The 22,850-nt window shown below is 50.7% G+C and overlaps 6 protein-coding genes across 6 annotated transcripts; 4 read left to right on the top strand and 2 right to left on the bottom strand.

The window, feature by feature from the left end:
• Positions 1-999: 999 nt before the first annotated feature.
• Positions 1,000-2,990, top strand: TrAtP1_010930 (uncharacterized protein; the record flags this gene model as incomplete). The annotated part of the gene is made up of 10 exons (XM_066114908.1): positions 1,000-1,303; positions 1,430-1,597; positions 1,655-1,702; positions 1,777-1,842; positions 1,958-1,973; positions 2,056-2,108; positions 2,164-2,280; positions 2,342-2,382; positions 2,446-2,606; positions 2,663-2,990. The coding sequence occupies 10 exons, from the start codon at positions 1,000-1,002 to the stop codon at positions 2,988-2,990; spliced, it is 1,302 nt and encodes a 433-aa protein (XP_065971005.1).
• Positions 2,991-4,247: 1,257 nt separating this feature from the next.
• On the top strand, positions 4,248-5,733 carry TrAtP1_010929 (uncharacterized protein). Its single transcript, XM_014092362.2, has 2 exons — positions 4,248-4,770; positions 4,838-5,733. Exons 1-2 carry the CDS (start codon positions 4,655-4,657, stop codon positions 5,592-5,594), a joined length of 873 nt encoding a protein of 290 aa, XP_013947837.2. The 5' UTR covers positions 4,248-4,654; the 3' UTR covers positions 5,595-5,733.
• A 59-nt stretch (positions 5,734-5,792) lies between these two features.
• TrAtP1_010928 (uncharacterized protein) lies at positions 5,793-7,724 on the bottom strand. The gene has a single exon (XM_066114907.1). It carries the CDS (start codon positions 6,742-6,744, stop codon positions 5,821-5,823), a length of 924 nt encoding a protein of 307 aa, XP_065971004.1. The 5' UTR covers positions 6,745-7,724; the 3' UTR covers positions 5,793-5,820.
• A 171-nt stretch (positions 7,725-7,895) lies between these two features.
• Positions 7,896-8,388, top strand: TrAtP1_010927 (uncharacterized protein; the record flags this gene model as incomplete). The annotated part of the gene is made up of 2 exons (XM_014092360.2): positions 7,896-8,078; positions 8,149-8,388. The coding sequence occupies 2 exons, from the start codon at positions 7,896-7,898 to the stop codon at positions 8,386-8,388; spliced, it is 423 nt and encodes a 140-aa protein (XP_013947835.1).
• An 856-nt stretch (positions 8,389-9,244) lies between these two features.
• Positions 9,245-13,475, top strand: TrAtP1_010926 (uncharacterized protein). The gene is made up of 4 exons (XM_014092359.2): positions 9,245-9,448; positions 9,626-9,828; positions 9,905-12,535; positions 12,620-13,475. Exons 2-4 carry the CDS (start codon positions 9,727-9,729, stop codon positions 12,719-12,721), a joined length of 2,835 nt encoding a protein of 944 aa, XP_013947834.1. The 5' UTR covers positions 9,245-9,448; positions 9,626-9,726; the 3' UTR covers positions 12,722-13,475.
• A 3,000-nt stretch (positions 13,476-16,475) lies between these two features.
• TrAtP1_010925 (uncharacterized protein) lies at positions 16,476-17,649 on the bottom strand (the record flags this gene model as incomplete). Its single annotated transcript, XM_066114906.1, has 8 exons — positions 16,476-16,508; positions 16,723-16,801; positions 16,870-16,939; positions 17,017-17,129; positions 17,195-17,256; positions 17,484-17,494; positions 17,547-17,567; positions 17,628-17,649. The coding sequence occupies 8 exons, from the start codon at positions 17,647-17,649 to the stop codon at positions 16,476-16,478; spliced, it is 411 nt and encodes a 136-aa protein (XP_065971003.1).
• Between the last annotated feature and the right edge of the window lie 5,201 nt (positions 17,650-22,850).

Here is a 22,850-nt window from a genome sequence, read left to right as displayed (position 1 = left end):
GGCGATCCCAACGGCTGCGCTTGGGAGGAGTTATCGATTTGCTGTAGCCTGTAGGGGACAGGTCGGGAATGGACAAGGCAGAGCCAAAGTGGTTTACCGCTGCTGGTGGTGAAATGTGCTGCAGCCCGTCACCAATCCCAGATTCTGCTCCGACTAATGACAGCCCAGTGGCCAAGATAGTAAGGTAGCTCCAGTCGCTGACACCAGGCGTTGGCTCTGGCTAGCAAGTGGACGCATTTCGGCATGGCAGGGGAGAGCTTGAGCTCACAGGCACGAGAAAAATTCAGAGGACAAACGAGGCAGCACACCACCCCCGAATCGGCATTTCGAGATCGTCCCATAGCGCAAGGCGACCGCTGGACAACAGGATGCGCACAAGGCGCCCGTTAGCCGGCTGCACCCATGTCTGCTGCTCTGCTCAATGGCATTGGCATTGCGTCTTGTACATAACGCTACGGCTGGGCCATTGACTTGATCGACCAGCTGCGGCAGCTCGACGTAGCTAAAAAAGCGGCGGCCAGCGATGCATGCCAGATGTCTCCATAATCCTATCCGCCAGCGCCGCCGCAGCTTGCCTTAGCAGCTCGCAGGTTAAATCCACTCAACCTTACGGCAGCCATCCATCCAATACCAAGATACCAGCAGGCCGGGGGAGCAGCACTCGGGCCAGGAAGTGGACGGACGACCCACGTCGAGGCTCGCGCCAATCTAGGCCTATAGAGACAGACCCAAATGTTCCCCCTCCCGCCCGCTGCTGTTTTATCATCTCGCGCTGCTGCTGGTGCTGCTGCTTCTGCTCCGTACGGGCATTCTTTAAAAGGCGTTGAAGCCCGCATTGCCTCCGTCCTGCAGAGCCTCCCCTTCCCTCAGCCTGCCACGCCAGAGGTGCTTTGCGCTTGTACCCCGATCGTCTGGGCTCTCCCGGTCCTTTGCGCCGTCCAGCACATCGCCGGATGATCCTGTAGGTTTCCCGCGCTGCTCTGGGCGCAAAATGCCACAATGTACCACGGATCCAGTTCAGAATCCCATCAATGGGGCAGCTGGTCGGCCTGGGTTTTCAACGAGCAGCAGAGCCGCTACTATCGCTTTCGCCAGGATTCCGAAGGTGCGAAGACCCTCCCCGCGCTTGACATTTCTCATCACCACCGCCAACACTTGCATGTGTACTTGCTAGGAAACTATGACTATGACTGGGACCAGCACGGCTCAGCCGCCGCCGCCCATGCGCAAACTCCGCGAGATGCAACGATTAGCGACATAACAGAGGGCCTGAGAGGTCTTACTACCGATTACAACAGCTCAAGTGCGTTTTATCCGTCGGCTCGTTCAGTCGCACCGGTTGCGCCAGAACGGAGCTTCTCTTGAGCATCTTCTGGCGACCATGTCTGGCTTGCGTATAATTGGCGACTAACATCAGAGACTTTCACAGTAACCGAAGACCATTCACCGAACTCAAGGCCCGGCCGGCACAGGAGCAGGCGCGAACATCGGACAGGCTCCCGCGACGAGGATTCGGCTCAAGATACCTACGGGGCCTTTGCAGCAGATTCTTTACATGCGTCCCAGGCGGGGCAGTACGACTACACGGCTGGCCAATGTGAGCTGCGCTGCCGTTGAAACCACTTCAAGTCACTGACGGCAATTCCATAATTAGATGTCCACGGATCGTCTGAAGCTCAATATTATCAGGCATCGGCATCAGGTATATATACCCCAATAGCCATGAATTGACCGCCGACCGGACGATCAACTGACAAGTTTTTGTTGGCGGGGTAGACTCACAGTCGGCAGCTGCATATGGCGGACGGCAAGAAGGCCGATCAGCTGAGAATCATGCAGTTGGTGAGTGCGCCCACCATTGCTCATATCCAAGTCCACCTTGCGCTTTTATTATTTTGTTCCCACGTCCCCCCTCTAAGCTGCCCATTACTTGTTCAATACTGAGACTTTCACACAGATCAACGAACCTATAGGTACCGCGACGAGGGGCATTACAGTCCTGACCAAGATCCCGAAGACGAAGAATTGGCAGACACTATCGCGGCAAGCCGACAGTACAACTCTGCCGAATATGCAAACGCGGGGGGAATCATCGTCAACAGCTTATGGTCTGTCTCTCGCGCCTTCAGCCGCTTATAAATGCTAGACTAACACGGAGCGTAGCTCCATATGACGAAGAGGAAGAGGAAGGCCCTCCTACGCCAAGGGCACAGTCAAGCGCCGGCAGCTATCACATTGCCGCCACTGCTCTTGAAGAGCCACCAGAGGAATTAGATCCACGTAAGTATTGTAAACAACCTCGTAAGACCCACGTCAGTGAAGCTGATGCTCAAAAAACCAGGCTACCAAGTTGAGCCGTCCGTGAGGTTTCAACCAGGCGAGGTGCGTATATGCTTTACCCCATATTAGCTAGGATAAATTGAACGACGCTGACTTGAAAAAAAGATATTCAAAGTGCATTGGTCAGAACCCCAAGGCGCCAGTTCTGATGGAGCGCCGAGCGTTTCCGGCAAACACGAGATTCAGAACAGATTCGGCACAAAGTTTTTTGTCGGATTTCGACGCTTCATTGTGATAGCAAATGACCAGGGCCACTGTACCTGTGTGTATGTGCATAGTCTATTCTTCATTATTTCCAAGCCCTTTTGCTGACAGTCTACAGACCTATCCTCACATACGGGGGCAAAGGGTGTAAGAAGAAGGGCGTCAAGGCCGACAAACACGGCATTATTTATGAGCGCAACGGCAAAGCGCGCCTACTCGATAAGGAACCAAAGCTTGGGTTCCCACCTGTCAGGGTCGATATGAAGCAAGAGGGCGAGAAGCTCTCAAAAGAATCTCGCGTCAATTACTCTAAGCTGGTCACTGTGGAACACAATGTGAAGGTGTTTTTCATAGGATCAATCGTGTACAACGACTGGGAGCTCGTCAGCGATGCCGTCAACCACTGCTGGAACAAAAAGAACCATCAGAAGCAGAGGCATCGATAGAACCCAGAGAAACAACCGATGGCCAGCAGAGACACGTTTTTACCACCTCACACGCGGTTGCGCATTTAGCGCACCGCATTCGACACGATGGAGTTGCTTTGCAACAGCAGCGCATCCATCCACAAAAATACGTTCCTCGGAAAAGGGGCATCTTATGATGTCACAAGATCCTGTGAATCCTGTGCCGGGCGATCTTGGTATGAAAAAAGCAGCACGGGTAAGCCCTTCCGGCACCCGGATCTACCTTTTCAGCAGCGCACTGCAGCCATATCCCGGCACACACTTTTTTTTTGGCATCCCGTTGCTATGCAGTGTCTAATTAGTTTCTTTCAAGCTGTGAATGCTTGATTGGAAGCGTAAGATTTACGCCGTATTAATGGGGGCTTTTGCATTTGCGTGCACGAGCCCATGTGGTGGAACAGGACACATAATTCCTTGGCTAGTCAGGCGGGCTGGACCATCACCGAGATGCAGATTTTTATTTCGCTTTCTATATGGCACTGTATGTATTGACGGGCATATGTTGAGTGTCTCATTTTGTTTTGTTTTTTTCTTCATGGCATATATTTTGATGTATAATCTCAATGCATGTTGTTGGGCTTATATTTGTGAGGCGAGGGCCTAATGTTGCTGCTGGTTGCTAGGGAGATTGATTGAGCATGATTTGACGTCTATGGGGCTATAAGATACCAAACCACTACCATATACATGCATATGACTCTAAATTCATTATAAAAACGGGCGCGTAGTATGCTAATACATAGAAGATGGTAGACGGCAAGGCATAAGAATACGGATGGGGTGCTAGGCGTGGAGGATGACCAGCAGGTAGCAGAGCTGCTGTGGTTGCCCACCTATATAAGGGAAGCGAAACGACACAGCTTCAAGATAGCATATTAATAGTATGTAAGAAAAGGAGCCTTTGGGACTTTGCAATCTTACTAGGAGCTGAATCCTTATAGACATCGTATCTCACGCTCTCGAGTACCCGTTGGCCTAAGAAGCTGACACAGCAATCTCAAGGCGAAAAAAAAAAAAGTGCCATTATACTTTACACTACGGATGCACTCCTTGCCTATTTCTAAAGCCATCCACCTATTAGCATGAAGCATCACACGCCATGGACAATCATAGCGCCATACCTGGCAGTTTGGCAGATCTGAATTACCCCATACGCTAAATCCCGTTATACAGGGCAATGCTATCTGCTAACGGTTAAGAAAGTTCCGATCAAATATTTTTTTTTTTTGCCTCGGCATCTCCCCGCAGTTTCAACCATCTCCGAAAGTACCTCGTCCGCCAGAATATAGTGTCGGAGGTACATGCCCAAGACACCCCCGGTTGTTAAAAAGTGTAAAGTGGCCCCAACTACACCGAGGATCTTGGGGAAGAAGGGGCCTTGAAAATGCGGGAGAGATTTGATGCCATAATTTCTTAGCTGTAAAGTAATAAAGGCCACCGCCTTCTCTCATCTTTTTCTCATCTCACTTTCTTCTTCTTTCGTGTGAATATTCCCCTTTCTTCCTTTGGTTTTCTTTTTAAAAAACATATATCCAGCTGTTTATACGACCTACCTAGGTACCTAATTGTTCAAGTTCTACGACTTTTCTTAGTATATTAGCACCTCCGCTTGTAGAAACAAGGAATCTCAGCATCTCATCACAATGTCTGCCGCTGTCGAGGCCGATCTCAAAGACTTTTCTTCGCTCTTCTCGCTCAAGGGCAAGGTCGCCGTCGTGACCGGCGGTTCTCGCGGCCTCGGCCTGCACGCAGCCTCGGCGTGAGTTTTTGTGCTCCTCCCACTTGTTCTTTGTCTCACCGTACTGATCAATATATATGAAATCCAGCTTCATCCAGGCCGGCTGCTCCAAAGTCTTCATCTCCTCCCGCAAGGCCGCCGCCTGCGAAGAGGCCTGCAAGGTGCTCAACGCCCTGCCCGGCCGCAGCCCCGGCGCCGAGGCAATCTCGGTGCCGGCCGACTCGTCCACCATGGACGGCGTCACCGCGCTGCTGGCCGCGGTGAGCAAGCACACGGACCGCGTCGACATCCTCTTTGCCAACGCGGGCGCCACCTGGGGTGAGGCGTTCGACACGCACCCGGACCAGGCGTTTGCAAAGGTCATGGACCTCAACGTCCGCGCCGTCTTCAACACGGTGCGCGTCTTCACGCCGCTGCTGCAGAAGCACGCCTCGCTAGACGACCCCAGCCGCGTGCTCATCACGGCCAGCGTCGCGGGCCTGGGCGTGGGCACGCTCGGCAAGCAGGGCACCTACGGCTATTCCGCCTCCAAGGCTGCCGTGCTGCATCTGGGCCGCAACCTCGCGCTGGAGCTGGGCCCGCGCGGCATCACGGTCAACTCCATCTGCCCGGGCTTCTTCCCGAGCAAGATGGCAAACGGCCTGCTGGCCATGTCTGGCGGCGCGGACAAGATTGCACAGGCGAATCCCATGCGCAGGCTGGGCCGGCCGGAGGATATCGCGGGCATCGTGGTGTACTTGACGAGTCGTGCCGGGTCGCATGTGAATGGTGAGGCGATTGCGATTGATGGCGGTGCGCTGTGGTCTCGTGGGGAGATGCTCGTCGAGGAGCAGGCCAAGTTGTAGTTTTCTTTTCCTTGTTCCTTGTTACGATCGGCATCAGTTGAGGTCGAGGAATTCTGTATGATAGGATGGTCATTCCCACGGCCTTACGAATATTGCATTAAGCCAAGTAGATATAGTGTCAAATCTGTTTCTTGCTCGCATTATATGGATTTAAACATGTGTACGTTTCATGCAATGCATTCACAAGTGCGAAATCAGTTGTTCTTCTCTATTATTTCAATCATATTCATATCGTCGTCTCTCTAGCTTCACTCTTCACCAGCGGCTTGCGAGCTACCCAAGCCGTCGCATTATATACCATGTGCAGCATACTATCCATGTCTTGAATGTACGGCGCCCTGATGCCCGTCTCCATCGACTCTACTACAAACCCCAGCTTCTCCACCAGCGCCATGACCTCATCGTTGGTCAACTCAAAGCTCCCAGGGTCGGCAATGCCAGATGAGTTGTTAAAGTCATGTTCGCCGTCGCCGTCATCATCGTGGCCATGATTGCCTGGCGCATCATTTTCAAAGTGCCATAGTAAAGGGCCAACGTTGATGAGGACGCCGCCTGGACGGAGGCAATGGTAGATGACCTCGAGGTATCGAATGAGATTAGGTGCCGTGTCGAGGAAAAAGACACTGGCGACGGCATCGTAGGATTCCTTGTGTTCATCATCGCCGTAGAGACAAAGGAAGTCTGCGGCACACATGGACATGGAGCCGACATTGGTGGCGTTGAGCAGGGTGGTGCTGGGGTGAATGTCTGGCACGGGGTAACTTCGCAAGTGATTCTCTCGGCTTGTATGATTGGAGAATGTGTGAATCCAAGGGTAGAGGGTGTGCTGTCCAGCCCTGTGGCACTCATTGAGAATATACGAAGACGCTAGCAGCTGGTGATAGGATATTTCATTTCCTTCAGTGTCATGGCCGTCTCGACATAGTTCAAAGACTAGTCTGCCTAAGCCCGCTCCAGGGACCAGGACTTTCAAACGGCTGTCTTGCGATGCCTTGGCCCTCTCTTGATCAAGGGCTTTCATCACAGGTCCGTAGGATACGGCCCTTTCCTCCGCGCCAGCTGCGGACCAGTCCCGGTAAAACTGGCGAAGAGTGCTCCTTGCCTTGTCAATGTCGGCATGTTTGGCTATTCCAGCCCACTCATGCGGCATGACAGGCTGATCCGACGCTGAGAAGTCAGGAGGAAGAGCATTGAATGAAGCCAGTCCCGACTTCAGAATGGACCGAGCCAGGCCGGCATTGCTGTCAATGGCATCATCGACTTTCTCCAGGGTGTCGAGAAAGTTGAAGGGAGGCGCTGCGAGTAGCTTCCAGTGAGCCTGAGGGAGGGCATAGAAGGACCGGCGGCGAAGATGGGTGACGTTGAAGTGGGCGACTTTGGCATATTGGCTGGAGTATATTGTTAGCTGGAAGTTTTTGTCTTGAACCGGGCGATATACAGCGTTAAATGACTGCCTGTCGCCAAATCAGCATCGCAGCTGAAAATATCATCTTCTTCGCACTGCGGGAGGAACAGAAGATCCATCCACACGTATTCAGTTTCAATGACGCCTCAGAGTCAACGTCATCGAGACCGAAGACGTGTGGATAGATCTCCTTGTGCCTTCCGCAGTGCGAGGAAGATGATGATTCTAGCCGAAGCTGCTAGAGATTTCGCGACCGGCAGCCTGAAAGACTGCGGGGAAGTTGAGTATGATGAGTGAGTGTCGTATGTGAAACAGCTCATGATGAACATACAACCATAGCCATGCAACAAAAACTCCTCCGCTCAAGCTGCCAAATAGCAGAGCAAGCACCAGGACAGCTAGAAACTCAATCCACTTACGCAAATGAATCCAGGGCACAGAAAATGACCCGAATCTCTTCAGGGTCGTCCATGCCGCCATCTACACTGGCCCATGCGCTCTTATCGTCCACGTCCAGCGTGGCTCCGCCGTCGTGATCCATCTCTCAGCCTGGCTCAACGACGATGATTTCCAAGCATGGCCGGTAGAAAAGGGGAGAAAAGAGTCGAGGAGAGGCGTAAACAATCTGGTAAACAGAGTTTCTGCCTTTTTTTTTTTCCGGATCGCCGCAATCGGGCGTTTTTCTGGATCCCTTTGAATTTGTAACAAAGAGCTGCTTATTAGTGGGGGAATATTGGCATTTTTTTTCGAGCAGCGCTAGCAGCGAGATCTCTCACCAAAACGGAATCATGTGATTTTGGCGTCTCACAACAGCCATTCAGATATCGAGATAAGGCATCGTCTTTCAATCCCGGCTATTGATATCTCCAATATAAGTCATATACGGCTTATTTACCATGGCTACCAACCAAAATGAAGTTGTGCAAGTTTCCATTCCGCTCCCGCGGTCCTTGGATACTCGCATTTTCATCCGCTTAGCAACCCAAGCCAAGGCTCTTGTGCTATCTCTCACCACCGCATCTCAAGAAGAGCTTGGTGCTCCCAGGCCAATGGGATCATTCGTCTACGCACTGCCCGATGTAAGTTTTGTATAAATATGCCCCCCCGCATATGAATTATATGGCCGGCGATTGTTGACTCCCATGCCAGAGATTCAATCCTCAGCAGGCAATCGCCACAACACTCTTTTCCGCAGAGTCATCTCTTGAGTTTACTACACGAGTTGCCAAATTAGTTGCCCGAAAGACTCAGCTCCCCGTATATGTCACAAATTCCATCAGCCTAGAGAGCACAGGCATGGGCGGCACAGTCGAGGAGGAAATGGAAGCCTTCAAGGGCGTGGCTGAAGCTATCATAAGCAACCTTCCCAAGACGGTGTTGCCCAGTTAGCCACAAGTTGTCAAGGCATGAATGGAGATTTATAACTGATTCGAGGTGGCAATCAGGCAGAGCAGGGGCTTTGTAATGCGAGGCAAAATGGGCTTGCGCATCAATGATGGAAAGCATGCTCGGTCCATCACCAGAGAGAAATGCCAATTTACAGCGACATTATACCCTACAGCATCCAGTCTTTTGCTGGAGGTTCAATTAAGAGAGATTCCAGAAATACATAGAAGCAAGGGATCAGCGCACATGGACAGTCTTCGAGGCTACGGCACGTCATTTCGGCCTTGTTTATGAGAGAGCAGGCATTTGACTTTACTTTGCAGCTGCATTCAAGACATACAGTATTGATCTACGGAGAGTAGCTTTTTGATTGATTCTGGCTCATGTACGCACGTACGTACATGTCACTTGAAGTTTCATTATCCATTTGATCCCGGCGCTTGCTCCAGCATGATCCATAGATAACAGAGAGCATCGTGCAGTTAGTAGCTGGATCGATTAAATTCAGTTTACTGGGGTTTGCGTTGGGCACCTTGAGTTCGTCGAGTCTTTACAAGGCTGTTACAGGCACCGCTCAATTGCGTTTCACGTTTCGCGTGCTTGTTTCGTCTGATTCTCCATGCAATAGGCACAAACAAAGCAGCATCAGCCCCTCACCAGTTTTCGGTGGCTGAACAGCACGTTAAAATACTACTTGCACGGAGTAATACAGTGAGAACATGAATACCGCTTGTAGCTTCTCGCCATCTTCATTGCTCCAGTCAGCTGATTTGTCCTAGCATTATTCCCGTACTGTAGACGAATTTTTCCAGTCTCCGTTTTTTTCGCCATTGCCATTCCGCGTCACGGGTTATCGTTATCGCACCCCGCTAACAGAGAAATTTGGCCGCCAGAATGAGGTGGGCTTGCTCCCCGCCAAACCAGACCACCTGAGGGCGCACAAGGTTTGGCGCATCGTCTCGCTCTCGACATCGCTGAGATCCTGCTGCGTTTGCGTGCTGCAAACATTCGAGCTCCGGCTACTCCTGAGCGCCTGGCTCCGCGACCCCCAGACCCGCCTCTGGTAAGAATCCCCGCGGCAGCGCCGTTGACAGCCTCGCCTTCACCTCCAGTCCGACGCTCAAGGGCCAATTGTGCCGGTTCCTTGCCGCCGTACGCCCTGTCGCCGCTTTGCTACATTGTACATGTGCCGGCTGCTGGTTTCGAGCACGCTGACCTTTCTCGGTGAACGTCTCTCTAGCCACCGCTTCATGTCCTAGAACATCTCGACTAGGAACCACCCCCTTTCGCGCATCGCATTGCTCCTCTCGCGCAGCAACAGCTGCCAATACTCTGCCCACCATGTCGTGGCAACCGGCCCCGGAGTCGTTGAGCCAGCTTGCGGCATGTCTCAAAGACTCCCTCAGCGGATTCGACAAGAATGCCCAGAAGCAGGCTGAGCAGGTCAGTTCCGATCTCGAAGAAGCTCTCTTGTCTGTGTTACGGGATCCGATACTGACTGGGGTGTTGGGGGATTCAGATGCTTCAACAAGCTAAAGCCTCGCCTGACATTAACAACTATCTAGCATACATCCTCTCCAGCCCCCAGACCCCCGAGGGTCTGCAGTGCAGCGAGCAAGACTATCATCTCGTTCGATCGGCCGCTGGTATCATGCTGAAGAACAATGTCAAGACAGAATGGAAGACGATCCCAGAGTCCAGCCTACAGCTCATCAAGCTCGCCGTCCCCATGTGCTTGCAGGATAAGAATTCGCAAATTCGAAACTTTGCCGGAAACATTGCCACTGAGATGATCAAAAAGGCCGGCTTACTGGCGTGGCCAGAGCTACTTCCTCAGCTCCTCGACATGATTTCCAACGAAAATGGCCAGTTTTCCAACGAAGCTCAAGAGGGTGCAATGTCTGCCATGGCCAAAATCTGCGAAGACAACTTCAAACTTCTTACCAAGGAGATCAACGGCCAACGACCGCTCAACTATGTTCTTCCCAAGCTGATTGCCGCAACCAAGAACCCCCTCCCAAAGGTTCGTGCCGGAGCGCTGACCGCAATCAACGTCTTCACACCGAGATCATCACAGGCCATGATGAACAGTGTCGACGACCTGCTCCAACACCTCTTCATCTTGTCAGGAGATGACAACACTGATGTTCGCCGGCAAGTGTGCCGAGCCTTTGTTCACCTGGTTGAGACCCGGCCCGACAAGCTACAGCCTCATATTACCGGATTGGTAGACTACATTATCAACCAGCAGAAGAGCGACGATGAAGATCTTGCCTGTGAAGCTGCCGAATTCTGGCTAGCTGTCGGTGAACACGACGAACTCTGGGGTTCTCTGCAACCGTACCTCAACAAAATTATCCCCGTCTTGCTACAGTGCATGGTATACGGCGGGGAGGATATCGCTCTTCTCGGTGGTCTTTCAGATGACGAAGATGAAGAAGATCGAGAGGAAGACATCCGGCCGGCTTTTGCCAAGAAAGCCTCAGCAAGAACTGCAAACGGCGAGGGAAACCTTTCAGCCGACCCTAACCAGAACGGCGGCGGTGCCTACGAGAAGCTTGCGCGCATGGATGAGGGGCAGGAGGAAGGTGAGGTTGATGATTTTGATGATGGGGATGATGCGAACCCCGACGAGAGATGGACTGTCAGAAAGTGCTCAGCAGCGGCACTGGACGTCTTCGCCCGCGACTTTGGCGGGCCTGTGTTTGAAGCTATTTTCCCCTACCTCTCTCAAAACCTGAAGCACGACGAGTGGCCTTACCGAGAGGCCGCCGTCCTGGCTCTCGGTGCGGTAGCTGATGGCTGTATGGATACCGTTACTCCTCACCTCCCTGAGCTGGTGCCGTATTTGATTTCTCTGCTTGAAGATCAGGAGCCGGTTGTCAGACAAATCACTTGCTGGGCTCTGGGACGATACTCATCTTGGGCGGCCAATCTCTCTGAACAGTCTCAACGAGAGCAATTTTTCCTGCCAATGATGGATGGTATCCTGCGCAAGATGCTGGATAAGAACAAGAAGGTCCAGGAGGCAGGTGCCTCAGCGTTTGCGAACCTGGAGGAGAAGGCCGGCAAGAGGCTGGAGCCGTACTGCGGCCCCATCATCCAGCAGTTTGTACTGTGCTTTGGCAAATACAAGGATCGCAACATGTATATCCTGTACGACTGTGTTCAGACGCTGGCCGAGCGTCTGGGCCCCGTCATTGCCAAACCTGAGTTGGTAAACCAGCTGATGCCAGCGCTGATTGAGAGATACAATGTTGTCTCTGACCAGTCTCGCGAACTCTTCCCGCTCCTAGAGTGTCTCTCCTATGTCGCATTGGCCCTTGGCCAGGCTTTCACCCCCTATGCGCCCACAATCTTCCTACGATGCATCAACATTATCCATACGAACCTTGAACAGAGCATCAACGCGAATACTAGCGATGCTGTAGATCAGCCCGATAAAGATTTCCTCATCACAAGCCTTGACCTCCTGAGCGCCATTATCCAAGCGCTCGAAGACGAAAAGTCAATCGAACTGGTCAAGACCTCACCGCATCCCTTCTTTGAGCTCCTCGGCTTCTGCATGGAGGATCCCACGGACGAGGTGCGACAATCTGCGTACGCGTTACTCGGCGACTGCGCCAAGTACGTCTTCCCGGAGCTTCAGAACTACGTCCCTACCGTCCTCCCAATCTTGTTGAGGCAGTTGGATATGGACAGTATACTCGACGAGGAAATTGAAAGCGGGTTTGGCATCGTCAACAATGCCTGCTGGTCGGCCGGCGAGATTGCTATGCAACACCTCAAGGGTATGCAGCCTTGGGTGCCAGAGCTCCTTCAGCGCTTCGTAGAGATCATGACCAATCCCGGTGTGCCCAAGGGCCTTACCGAGAATGCTGCCATTGCCCTGGGACGTCTTGGCCTAGGCAACGCAGAGCAGTTGGCACCCGCACTACCAAAGTTTGCAGAGGAGTTTTTGGCTGCGATGCAAGAGGTTGATCCGACAGAGGAAAAGGCAACAGCATTCAAGGGATTCACATTGGTTGTCGGACAGAACCCCCAGGCCCTGGAGAAGGTTTTGTTGAACTTTTTTGTTGCAATTGCGCGATACCAGGACATGAACTTGCGGAATCCCATCAAGCAAGAGCTACACGACGTGTTCCAAAATGTAAGAACAACCCCTGGATTATTCTATATCCCTTGTATGATTCCTTGCTTTGAACATGTTGTAATACTAATCTTTACATTGCAGGTCCTAAACGTCTACAAGCAAATCATCCCGCAATTTGACAACTTTATCGGCCAGCTGCAGCCTCAAGATCAGCAGGCGTTGAAGACTCTCTATGCGATATGAGAGCAGTGACCAGTCTGCGTAGTGTTGTTGCAATGAGAAAAAAAGGAAACGAGCAACAACTGAGCTGGAGAAGAAACTTGAAAAGTTAGCGCTGGGCGTAGAGGGGAAGAGATGATCTCGTAAAGCGAATCTCTAACGGAACTAACTTGATGCGCAGAGGTCGCCTGTGTTCCCAAGGCCCAGTGAGGAGAATATAATATTGTTTGAAACTCATAGCGATACTTTTACTGCCCAGCAGCTCCATGGGAAAGGGGGTACGCATGGTTGGATTGGCTGAATGACAATGGGAGCTTGCGGAAATATAGGGGGGGCGCAATAGCAAAGAAAACCAGAAATAACAAAGCGCGTGCTCTGGAGTACCGCAAGCGGATGAGATACCTTTTTTTGGAACGATGTGATGATGGAAAAGAAAAATAGTTAAAGGAAGAGTGAAAAGCCAAAGCATGGAGGAAAATACGGGAAACACAGGTGTCTTGAGCTTTTTTTAAGGGGGGAGGGTGAAGGGGGGAGCTTTTCTTGGGGGCTCCAAGCCCATATTCACTTTTTATAGATAGATTTTTTTTGTTATACTTTACTCCCTTTTTTATCTTCCTCTCTTTTTTTTTTCACCCTCGACCATATTCTGCATATATACAGAGTGGTAGGGGGGGGACTGAAAAATACGCCAGGCTGCGTTGCCTTTTGCGTTGCCGGCGGTCCATAGTAGTAGTTAGTAGTTAGAACCCAAAATACAGAAAGGTGGCTTTATTTATGCTGATGTGAGGGGCGTGGATGGTGTTTGGTTCGTGTGTTGTACTTGAACGGGTTGCGGTGTTGAAGCATTTTCACTTCTCTGTCATGTCTTGACTAGACAACTACAGTTGCAGAATAGAGAGAATATGAGTATCTCAAATGACAAGGAAGGTGATGCTTTGAGAGAAGAAAGATCCTAGCTCCAACATGTCTTCAGATTCTACAAGCCGATGGGTTAAACTTCAATGTCAACCTGCCATCAGAATGATGGAGAGATGTTTTCTTTCAAGAATGTGGTAAACTGCGCAAATTGTCGGTTTGTATCTGCACGAGACTAATATTTAAATCCTTTCATCATTATTGTGAACATAAAGGTGCCAATGCTCGGCTTTTGAGGAAAAAGACGAGGTTCGAACAGTTTCCCCTATCGACTTGATTTGAAACCGCTCAAAGGAAGAGGAGAAGAAAGCAGAGTAAAGATATTCGTCTTGGGTTAAGGGTGTTTTATACCAAGACCTTCTCTTCGTTTGGCTATTATGCCTCACCTTCATGTGGATCAACTTTTGTCATCTCTAATCAATGCTGTGTAGGCAGGCATTTTACGTAGAGACATTGTATTCTTAGAAAAGAAAAAACAAGGTAGAAAGCATATGTAAAACATGCTGCCTTCAAAATTTGCGATACTTCTTCCCATCGTTTATACAACAAAAAAAAAACTCTAGTCTCAATCAGATAATAAAAAATTAAAGCATCAAATACATTTCCATCAATATGTCTCATTCAGTCCAAGTCTTCTTCGTTATTTTATATTCGCCCCATGATACATGATAGCGACAAACAAGCCATGCCCCCCACCTTTAGCGATCTATGTGTCTCTTCAAAAAGGAAAACTGCATCAGTGAGTTAAAATCGAGTATCAAGCTCATAAAAAACTAAAAGTCAAAATAAGAGTAAAAAGATACCGTCTAAAAGGGGAGTTTTGATGGAACACATAGACATTCACACATAAAATCCCATCATTTTCCCACCCTCTCCTCCAAGCTAGTCAATATCACACACGTATAGAAACTCACAAAAACAATTAATAACATCATTTTTTTTTTATATTATACACTCAAGTAAAGCTTGTCAGGCACACAATCTTTTACCTTTCCATTCTCTCCACTGCATTAACAAAGCTTAATACAAGGATATTCCTTTCTACTACCCACTTCGCAATCACCAAGAAAGTAAATGAAACAACCATGGCAACAAACAATATCAACGGTGTCATCACTCACGCACGCATCTAGCAAACACATTGTATTTAGAATGAAATCCAGTCTGTACAATATCCGCAGCATCCGGTAGAGCAATCGTTGACTAGACATGTAGAGAAAAAGGCTGTCATATCTGTTTCATCACACAGGCAACTAATAGATGTCTAACCAAAATGCACGCCTACAACGTATAACTGAAGAAAGAAAATGCTGAAAACGGACAAAAAAGACCAACCCGTTTTCTGAAAACCATCACATGTCTCGCATATTCACCCTCCCTAGTCCATAAAATGGAGAAGAAACCTTGCGCATGCCCCTCCCTCTGTCAGCAAATTCCAAATCTTCTCACCTTCTCCTTACTGACCCAGATAAGCACCTCCAAAATAGAGAAAGGACTGCAGGAGAAGAGAGAGTAAATATGAGGGAAAGGGGAGGATCTGGAGAAAAGGAGATTCAAGGTTTGAGTTGAGTCGAGTTGCCGTGGAGTGGAGCTGCTGGTGCTTACGCTGCTCTTCCGTCGTGGAAGGAGGAAAGAAAAAAATAATTATGCGCACTCATCACCATATCTAAAGTTCCGAGCCAACCGCAGCATCCGCTCTTTTACTGACATTTGCTGTCTCAAAAGAGCAAGAAGAAGAAAAGAAAAGAAAAGAAACCTGGGTCTGTGAGCATGCGTAAGCAAATGTGCAAGGATGATATGATGCGTACGCATACCCCTTGCCCGGTACTGCGCTTTGTGATTTTTTTTTTAAATCACATCCTCACCACTTCAAGAGAGACTCCTCAAGCATTGAGTCAGAATAAACTTCTCTGCCTCCAATTAGATAATAAACAGCACTGCTAGGTCCGGCATGGTCTGTAAGAGTTCCATTCATGTCACAAAAACATGGTTACAGCGCAGCATATCCATGCTCTCTTCCTTGTCGTATAACTGCGCCTCGCTTCACAGCTGTAATCCAAAGCGGATGCTTTACTCCAGCCCAGTCCAAATAAACGTCACTGATCGGGAACCAGCTAGGTAGGTAGTCATCCGCCGGGGAAGAAGCCGCTGTGTGCTAATAATTACAAGTACTGGTACCAATACCCCGTGAGTAAGCGACAAAGTATGCGTACAACGGGTGCTCCATACGAGAGTACGTAGTCGCAGTAGTAACACTGTATCTCCAATGGACTGACTGCCGAAGGCATCGCCAGACTCACATCACTGCCGGTGGCCTGTCCTCGCTGCTGCATGTGCATGTAATACAGGTGACGGCCCTTTGTGCATAACGTGGTGAGATGGCATGGCGGCGGCGGCGGCGGCGGTTGGGTAGATGCAGAAACGCCCCCAATTAGAGGGTTGCACCCTCGGCTCACCCGCCACTACAAACGACCATTCGCTGCGCCATTGCCAGATGCCGATGCTATTCTTAGCTCGTGGACTGACAGCCACATGTGCATGATGCAAGTTGGAAGAAGACAGGGCGCTGGCACCCTATCGTTGACTTGGACGAAAATCTGTCGCTTCAGGGCGTTGACGGAGAGCGCGGCTGGCTGCCTGGAGTTTGGCCAGCAGCGAGATGCTACGGCCTGGCTGGTTTTCATTAGCAGAAAATGCACAACCAGTATCCACGTAGTCTCGGATCACACGACTAACAACCCCCGACGGGAGCCACGGCCAAGGGGCAGAAATCGAGAGCCCTAAATCTTAACGTGTCCCACTCGCCCAAGTCCGTGACTGCTCTGAGACGTGACGGCTGGGGCGTAAATCGCCATTAAACGTGTTATAAAGTGTGTTGAAACAGCGCCCATCTGCCCTGAAGTCGCCTGTCAGCGCTTGTTCAAGTATGTTTCAGAAGGGCAAGACACGAGTATTGCCTAATCAGGCAGTCACAAGGTGACCTTGCCAGGGATCGGGATCAACCAGAGCAAAGGATTATGTGATATTGGTAGATGGAAGGACTAGCCGTAATATCGAGATTGTGGTCGCCATGGGTCTTTTCCACAGAGAGAAAGAGAAAAGCAACCTACCCTCGCCGTCCCGCACGTCGGGGAGCTCAAGCTGCTAGGCCTGGCCAGACTGGTCCACCGGAAAATAGACGAGGATAGGCTATCAATATGGAAAGCTGTCGCGGTCCATTTGCATCTTAGGGGGTTCAGAGTTCGGATTATTCTTACAGCTGCGCCTTTTTGGCGAGTAGATATTGTGGGCAAATCTTTCCGCAATCAACATACTTGTACATTTCGCCTATCCCATCATGCATTAGCGACGACTAGTACTAATATTGCGCGTGCTACAGAGAAAATTTTGATGATTAAACTCACTGGGTATCCGCTCAGACGCAATGAAGTCGAGGGAGCTCTGGATCTCGCTCTTTCTAACCACGCGAGTAGTGGGTGCTCTCGGCGCAAATTCAGTCCTCGCCCGTCGAAACTCTCTTCGCCCCATATCGCCAAGGTCATTGAATGTCATCTCTTGCGAGCACTCTGAAATCGGATATACCTTCTGTACTCGATCAGACAGGCTGCGTCACGGGGCACTCCGTACGTGCACCAGGTCCATGCCTGGCACTTTGCCCTTGTTTGATAGCAGAGCGCTCCGTGCGCTGAAGGACGCACATCGTTGGAATCAACATTTGTTGCTCGCAGCAACTGCCAGGACACTGCTGATTTGCTCGGCTGAATTGGCTAGCTCGACTCTAGGTATTGAGATAGCCTTGGCATCCGATCGCTAACCATTAGCCTAGGTGGCGGGCTTTATTGTCTTGCCGGTGGTCTGAGAAATGATGAACTTTGGTATAACCTGTTCGTCAGCAGATGAACATAAGCGACCACTACAACGAGCCTTTACCTACCTACGATGTACTTGCGCAGTACTGTTTGTACTGTAGGAGGGAGGTATTTGCTATAAGTCTCCACTCAATGATCTCACGTACTGTAGCAAGAGAGAGCCATCATGGTGGCATTGCGATAACAAGCCCCAGGGATATCCATGCCGATGACGATGCTAGCGTTGCCCAGACCGAGGACATGTTCAGGAATCTAGCCCAGATAGTCAGTCGGGGTGCATAAGCGATTCCATAGACTCTGAGCAGCCCGTCCGCTAGCCCCAAGCCTTCAGATGGGCCACCAAACGAGGGACATGTTCCTGTCCATCTGTAGACTTTCATCATATAGTGCTTGGAAGCGCAGCCGCCACCAAAGCCATTCCCCCGAGTGCTGCTGAAAGTAAGTTTGCAGTTGTGGATATCGGGCTCAGCACCTCCATATAGGCAGGCCTATTCGCTTCGGAGTCTGTACATCTTCCGCCTCCAGCTCTGCTCGTTGTGTAAGGGATAGAGGGATAGCGTGCAAGGGATAGCATCGTCGGTCCAACAGCTTCCCAACATATCTCGCCTTCCCTCAATGAGTAGTAGTAGCGGTAGCGGCGGTGCTTGTCACATCACCAGGTCCAGACGAAAAGATGCAAAAGAAAACAAAGGTATGAGTACTTGACGGCCCCATCCCCATAGTACCACACCATCGCTGCGTTAGTACGGCGTTAGGGTTATTCTATATTTAGGCACACCACCGAAGGTTTTGTCGAAGCTCGCCGCTCGGCCACTCAGACGCCGCAGCGGCAACAGATCGTGCAGGACGAGGAGGGAGGCGGATGCAAGGGAGGACGGTCCAATATGCTCGCCTGGAGAGGCCTTTCGTCATTCTATACAAGCGCATCGGGATTAAGAGTGGATGCTGCTTCCCCGCCTGAAGCTCCCGCAATACCATGTCAGTTGGTATTTGAGCTTTGCCATTTACTTTTGTTGACGGCCCTCGTCGCCCTTCTCTGCGGGTATGGCGATGATGAGCTGAGATTCCGCCAGGGGGACCAAGAGCGGGCTGAGCTGCCTGCCCCTTCTGGCCGCTTCGTCAACCAAACTTTGTGCCGATCGCAGACGATCCTCAGGCTCGCCCGCCAGGAACGGACAACTCTGCCTGTCTTGCAGAGTGTAGTTCGCATTAATTGCACGGCAGGGCCACAGGGGCGGCAGGCGGCTCGTTCGGGGCTCTGTGCAGCATGTCAGACTATCGCTCCATTTGTGCTAGGCCATCCGGAGGCTACAAAACGAACATGCTGAGGCTGTGGTCATACACAGTGTCTCTTGTGATGAGGGTTTTGCTGCAACACCGGGCCACACGACGCAGCGCCAGACAAGAGCTATCGGACCGTCTGCAGCGGTGATCACCAGTTGCTTTGTCCCATTTGAGGGGTCCAGCTTCTCAGAAGTTCTTCCCACCCCTCGGATTCCATTAGTGCCTTGTTGAAAGGGTGCGTGGGCGGACCTCCGTCATCTTCTTGTAGACGCATGTGTGTCGGAGCAGCTGCATGCCTATGCATGAAAAGGGCTGTGGTCGATTTTCTTGGCCACCAGTTACACACCCGCCCCAGCCCTCCAGACTCGCCGACGTTCTCAAAAGGCAATGGCGCTATTGGGACTGCTATCCAGTGGTGGTGATGGTGGTGGTGATGCTGCCAGTGGATTGCAGCTCAATGAGCAAGAAACATGGAAAAGAGGATGCTGACGCGCTGACATTCCACGCTTGGGCGGCGCATCACACAGATCACTGTGCATGCGCATGTAGACCATCATGCACTCGATTCTTCAACTCTGCAGGGTAGGATGGGCCAACCAGCATCGGCAACCAGGAAGTGGTACACGGCTTCGTAGAAACCAAACTATCGAAAAATGCTGTGCGAGTATAGTTCTGCCGTCGGCTGTGGCTTGCGTGGGCTTCCTTTCTCACCGCTTCATGCGGTGCACCGTCGCCAAGCGAGCTGAGGCACCTCTTGATCTCTTGATAGGATACCCCAATATGCATCCAAGACGTGTTATCCCGCCAGTCGTGAGATAATGACCGCATCGCCCAAGCAATAATGGGGGAGGCGGGATCTAGCTACGGCGGCCCAGAATCCCATGCCCTCGGCTATCGCCCAAGTACGTAATTACCCATCCTTGTCTTGTCATAGGGTACAGGTAGCACAGGTACCACTGTCAGGCGGCAGCACAACCTCAAATCTCAACATCGATTGTGCCGTTGCCTATTTTCTTCTTGGCAGCTTTTCGTGTAAATAACGCTCTTCTCGTGGGGGAAGAGACACGTAGGACAGCCGGAGCACGTGTATATGTGCATTTCACGAGCACTCTGCAGTTGTTGTAGCACGCTCAGTCACTCCGGAGATCCAGAATCTTGTCCAAGCCTTGATCGGGGAATGCTCACAAACCGGTACCTGGCTGCGTAGACGACGAGTGGCGGGTTCAAACTCAAAGGCATTCTATCCATAAGGTACCTATGCCCGCCATTCACACGGCCACTATAGGTGCTGGGCATAGATATCTCTAGTGCACAGTGGCATCTGCACCAAGTTGCCGGTCCAGATGCGTCCGGATATCGGCTTAAGGAAGCAGCGAGAGTTTGTGACGCTCCAGCCATTCTCCATCATACCGATTTGTAAGTGGACAGGCCAGGCATATGCAGAATGATATCTTTAGCAACAAGGCGACGGATACTCGCTCATTGGACACCACTTGGCCCGTTAGTGCACACGTGTCGCTGTAAAGGATGCCGAGATCGAGGCCAAACGCAAGTACGTCTCGGTGGCGAGCTATGAAACGTTGCAGTGCTCCTCTTTTCTTTTGACTTTGAGCTACGGAGTAATACTGTCAGCCTTATTTTTGTGTTTCTTTATTTTCTGGGTGAACCTTTTTTCTTGTATTATTTTTCTTCTTCCAGCCATTATGTGTGCGATTGTGGCTTTGCCCTCGTTTGTCAGCTCTCTTTCGGCCCGCTTGTCTTGGCGACAGGAACATTGGCAGCTTTTAGCTAGCCTCTGTTAGCAATCCTTCAGATTCTCAGAGTGAAGCGTGTGTGTTGCCGTTCCGCACTCACGGGATTTTACCTGTGCGGCGACGCTACACTCAACGAAAGACAAAAGAGATCTGCGCATATAAGCTTCTTTGAGTATCAAAAACCCACGTCATTTGAGATGCTCACAAGCCTCGGCACTGTAGAGCCTCGGCGCTTTCTAAGGCCTCAGTGGTCCTCTTTTTTTTTTTTTTTTTTTTTTTTCAAGGAGGTGGCCTGTCTCCAGTGGTGGTGTTTTCTTATGGCAGCATAAACCACATTCAACCGCCTTCACCTAAAAGCAGGATGTGGTGTGCAAGAGTATTGGGCAGTGTGTTCTGTTGTGGCGTTTCATGCAGAGTGAAATAAGGCTGTGTAAGTCGCAGCAAGAATGGATGCACCACGGGCTTTTCCCCCTTTATCACATCGCATAATGCCCCTTCTAGGTAATGGTTAATTATGTCACCCAGCATTTCGGGATTGTTTCCTATACCGCACAAAACCTCGAGTGCTCGTACAACCCTGTCATGGCGAACCTTCATACTCAAAGTGCATCCAAAAGTACCAGCTAGCCAGCCGTACCTCGTGGCCAGGTTCGGCCTGCACTGCCTGACTGCTGTCTGACTCGTCGTGTCGCCATCTCATCGGACCTCATCTTCGATTTAGGACTAGACGTCGCAGTTCTCTGTCGACAATTCACTTGTGAAGTGTAAGTCCGGAGTAGCATTTCGAGTGGAAATGACATTTTGTGGGCCGCCATGTGCTCCATATTGCAACCGCCAATGCCGTTGCTGTGCTTTGCATGAGCAAGCTCCCACTTGGACGACACCCAGCAGCATTCGCGCGCCATGAAGCCAATCAAAGCGATGAATGGCTATAGATGCGATCCTGGTCCTAAAAAAAGAAATCGGCCGATACAGCTTCGTGATTGGCTATTTCGTCTCACCTGCAGGATTTGTCGATGAAGACAGTTCAGTGTCTGTATTTTGTAAATGCTTCACGATACGACCAATGATAGGTAGAGCGGAATTAGCCCGGATGATAATAAATCCTACACTATGATTGTAGCTGCAGCAACACTTGTAATAATATTGAAAGGCTGCAGCTGCGATGATCCCTATTCATGGACATAGGTATAGCCCGGTAGGGTAGCAGCTTTCGAGCTTCCCCGAGTTGTCAAGTTTTGTACAGTAGCACGGCCTTGAGCGTCCTGAGTAAATCCTGTGGCTTGTGAGGACCCCGAATCGGCCAGCCCAAAAAGGGGGTGGCCGCAATTCTTAGCGTAGAAAGCGGATTGATGGAGCCCCAGAAGGCCATTTCAGGACACGAGGTTTTAGAATCTCCTTCGCAGCCCATGATAATCTCGCTATGAATTAGATCTATACCTGTTCCTGAGAATGGCGGCACCCCTGGTGGTACCCTGGGCTCTGCTCGGGGGCTTGAGCGGACCCGTGGAGTATGTTTCCGGGCCTAGAGGAGGCTTGGATGGCATAGTATTGAGCCTGAATGTATCGTCGTTTCGAAGCTGCCACTATACATGATTGGGAAGCTTCTGGTAAGCCGCCATAGTAACGGCAGTGCGGAGGGAAACATTACCAGAAACGGTAATGGTGGTAATAATAGCAGTAGTAATGCAATCGGCAACATGCTATATTGACGTTATTCTGAGTACGATGTCTTGGTCTGGCACTACTACATTGATTGGGACACTTACTCTGTTTGACAACCTAAATCAGGACTATTCTCGTATCTCTTGTCACTGCAAGACGAGACTGTACTTGGCTTGTTGAAAGCAACAAGACGATAGACGCCAATTAAGAGAGAGGTCGCTTTACAATGCTGCTTTGTAGACAAGTCACCGTCTATACCACGTGCCCTTTCTTAGTGATCACTCTGTCCGCCTGGGTTGCTTCATGAGTAAGCAAGGCCAATAGGATAATCCTTCGGAAGGCTGAGAAATGCATCAATAACCCATCTTCGGTGTCTGAACGTAGACTGACAACACGGAGTAGTGGATCTACGACTGTAGTGATTGGCGGCAATTGCCCCCCCCCCCCATGCTAAAGAGGTTTCCCATGGAAAATTCCGCTTGAGAAGGGGTAAAACCAAGCCGAAGAAGGCACTAGGCATAATTGCCGTTGCTATAATTGCCGTTGGCTGCCTCCGTCCTGAACCCTTTTCCCCGAGCCTTTGACGTGATTTTTTGCTTAACGGGGGCAGCGGATGAAAACCCGAGCTTTGCAATCCTGGCTTGAAGATAGAGGGGGGGTTTCTCA

Source organism: Trichoderma atroviride, chromosome 6 (genome assembly GCF_020647795.1).
Source record: "Trichoderma atroviride chromosome 6, complete sequence".
NCBI classification, from domain to species: Eukaryota; Fungi; Ascomycota; class Sordariomycetes; order Hypocreales; family Hypocreaceae; genus Trichoderma; species Trichoderma atroviride.
Note: the sequence above shows the minus strand (reverse complement) of the source record. Positions and strands in the feature narration are given on the sequence as shown.

Bases quoted from the DNA above. Each gene is read 5' to 3' on its own strand.
- TrAtP1_010929 (XM_014092362.2), top strand. From the start codon at position 4,655: ATGTCTGCCGCTGTCGAGGCCGATCTCAAAGACTTTTCTTCGCTCTTC. The intron at 4,771-4,837 runs GTGAGTTTTTGT...TATGAAATCCAG, and splicing joins GGCCTGCACGCAGCCTCGGC to CTTCATCCAGGCCGGCTGCT.
- TrAtP1_010928 (XM_066114907.1), bottom strand. From the start codon at position 6,744: ATGCCGCATGAGTGGGCTGGAATAGCCAAACATGCCGACATTGACAAG.
- TrAtP1_010926 (XM_014092359.2), top strand. From the start codon at position 9,727: ATGTCGTGGCAACCGGCCCCGGAGTCGTTGAGCCAGCTTGCGGCATGT. The intron at 9,829-9,904 runs GTCAGTTCCGAT...TGGGGGATTCAG, and splicing joins CCCAGAAGCAGGCTGAGCAG to ATGCTTCAACAAGCTAAAGC. The intron at 12,536-12,619 runs GTAAGAACAACC...TTTACATTGCAG, and splicing joins TACACGACGTGTTCCAAAAT to GTCCTAAACGTCTACAAGCA.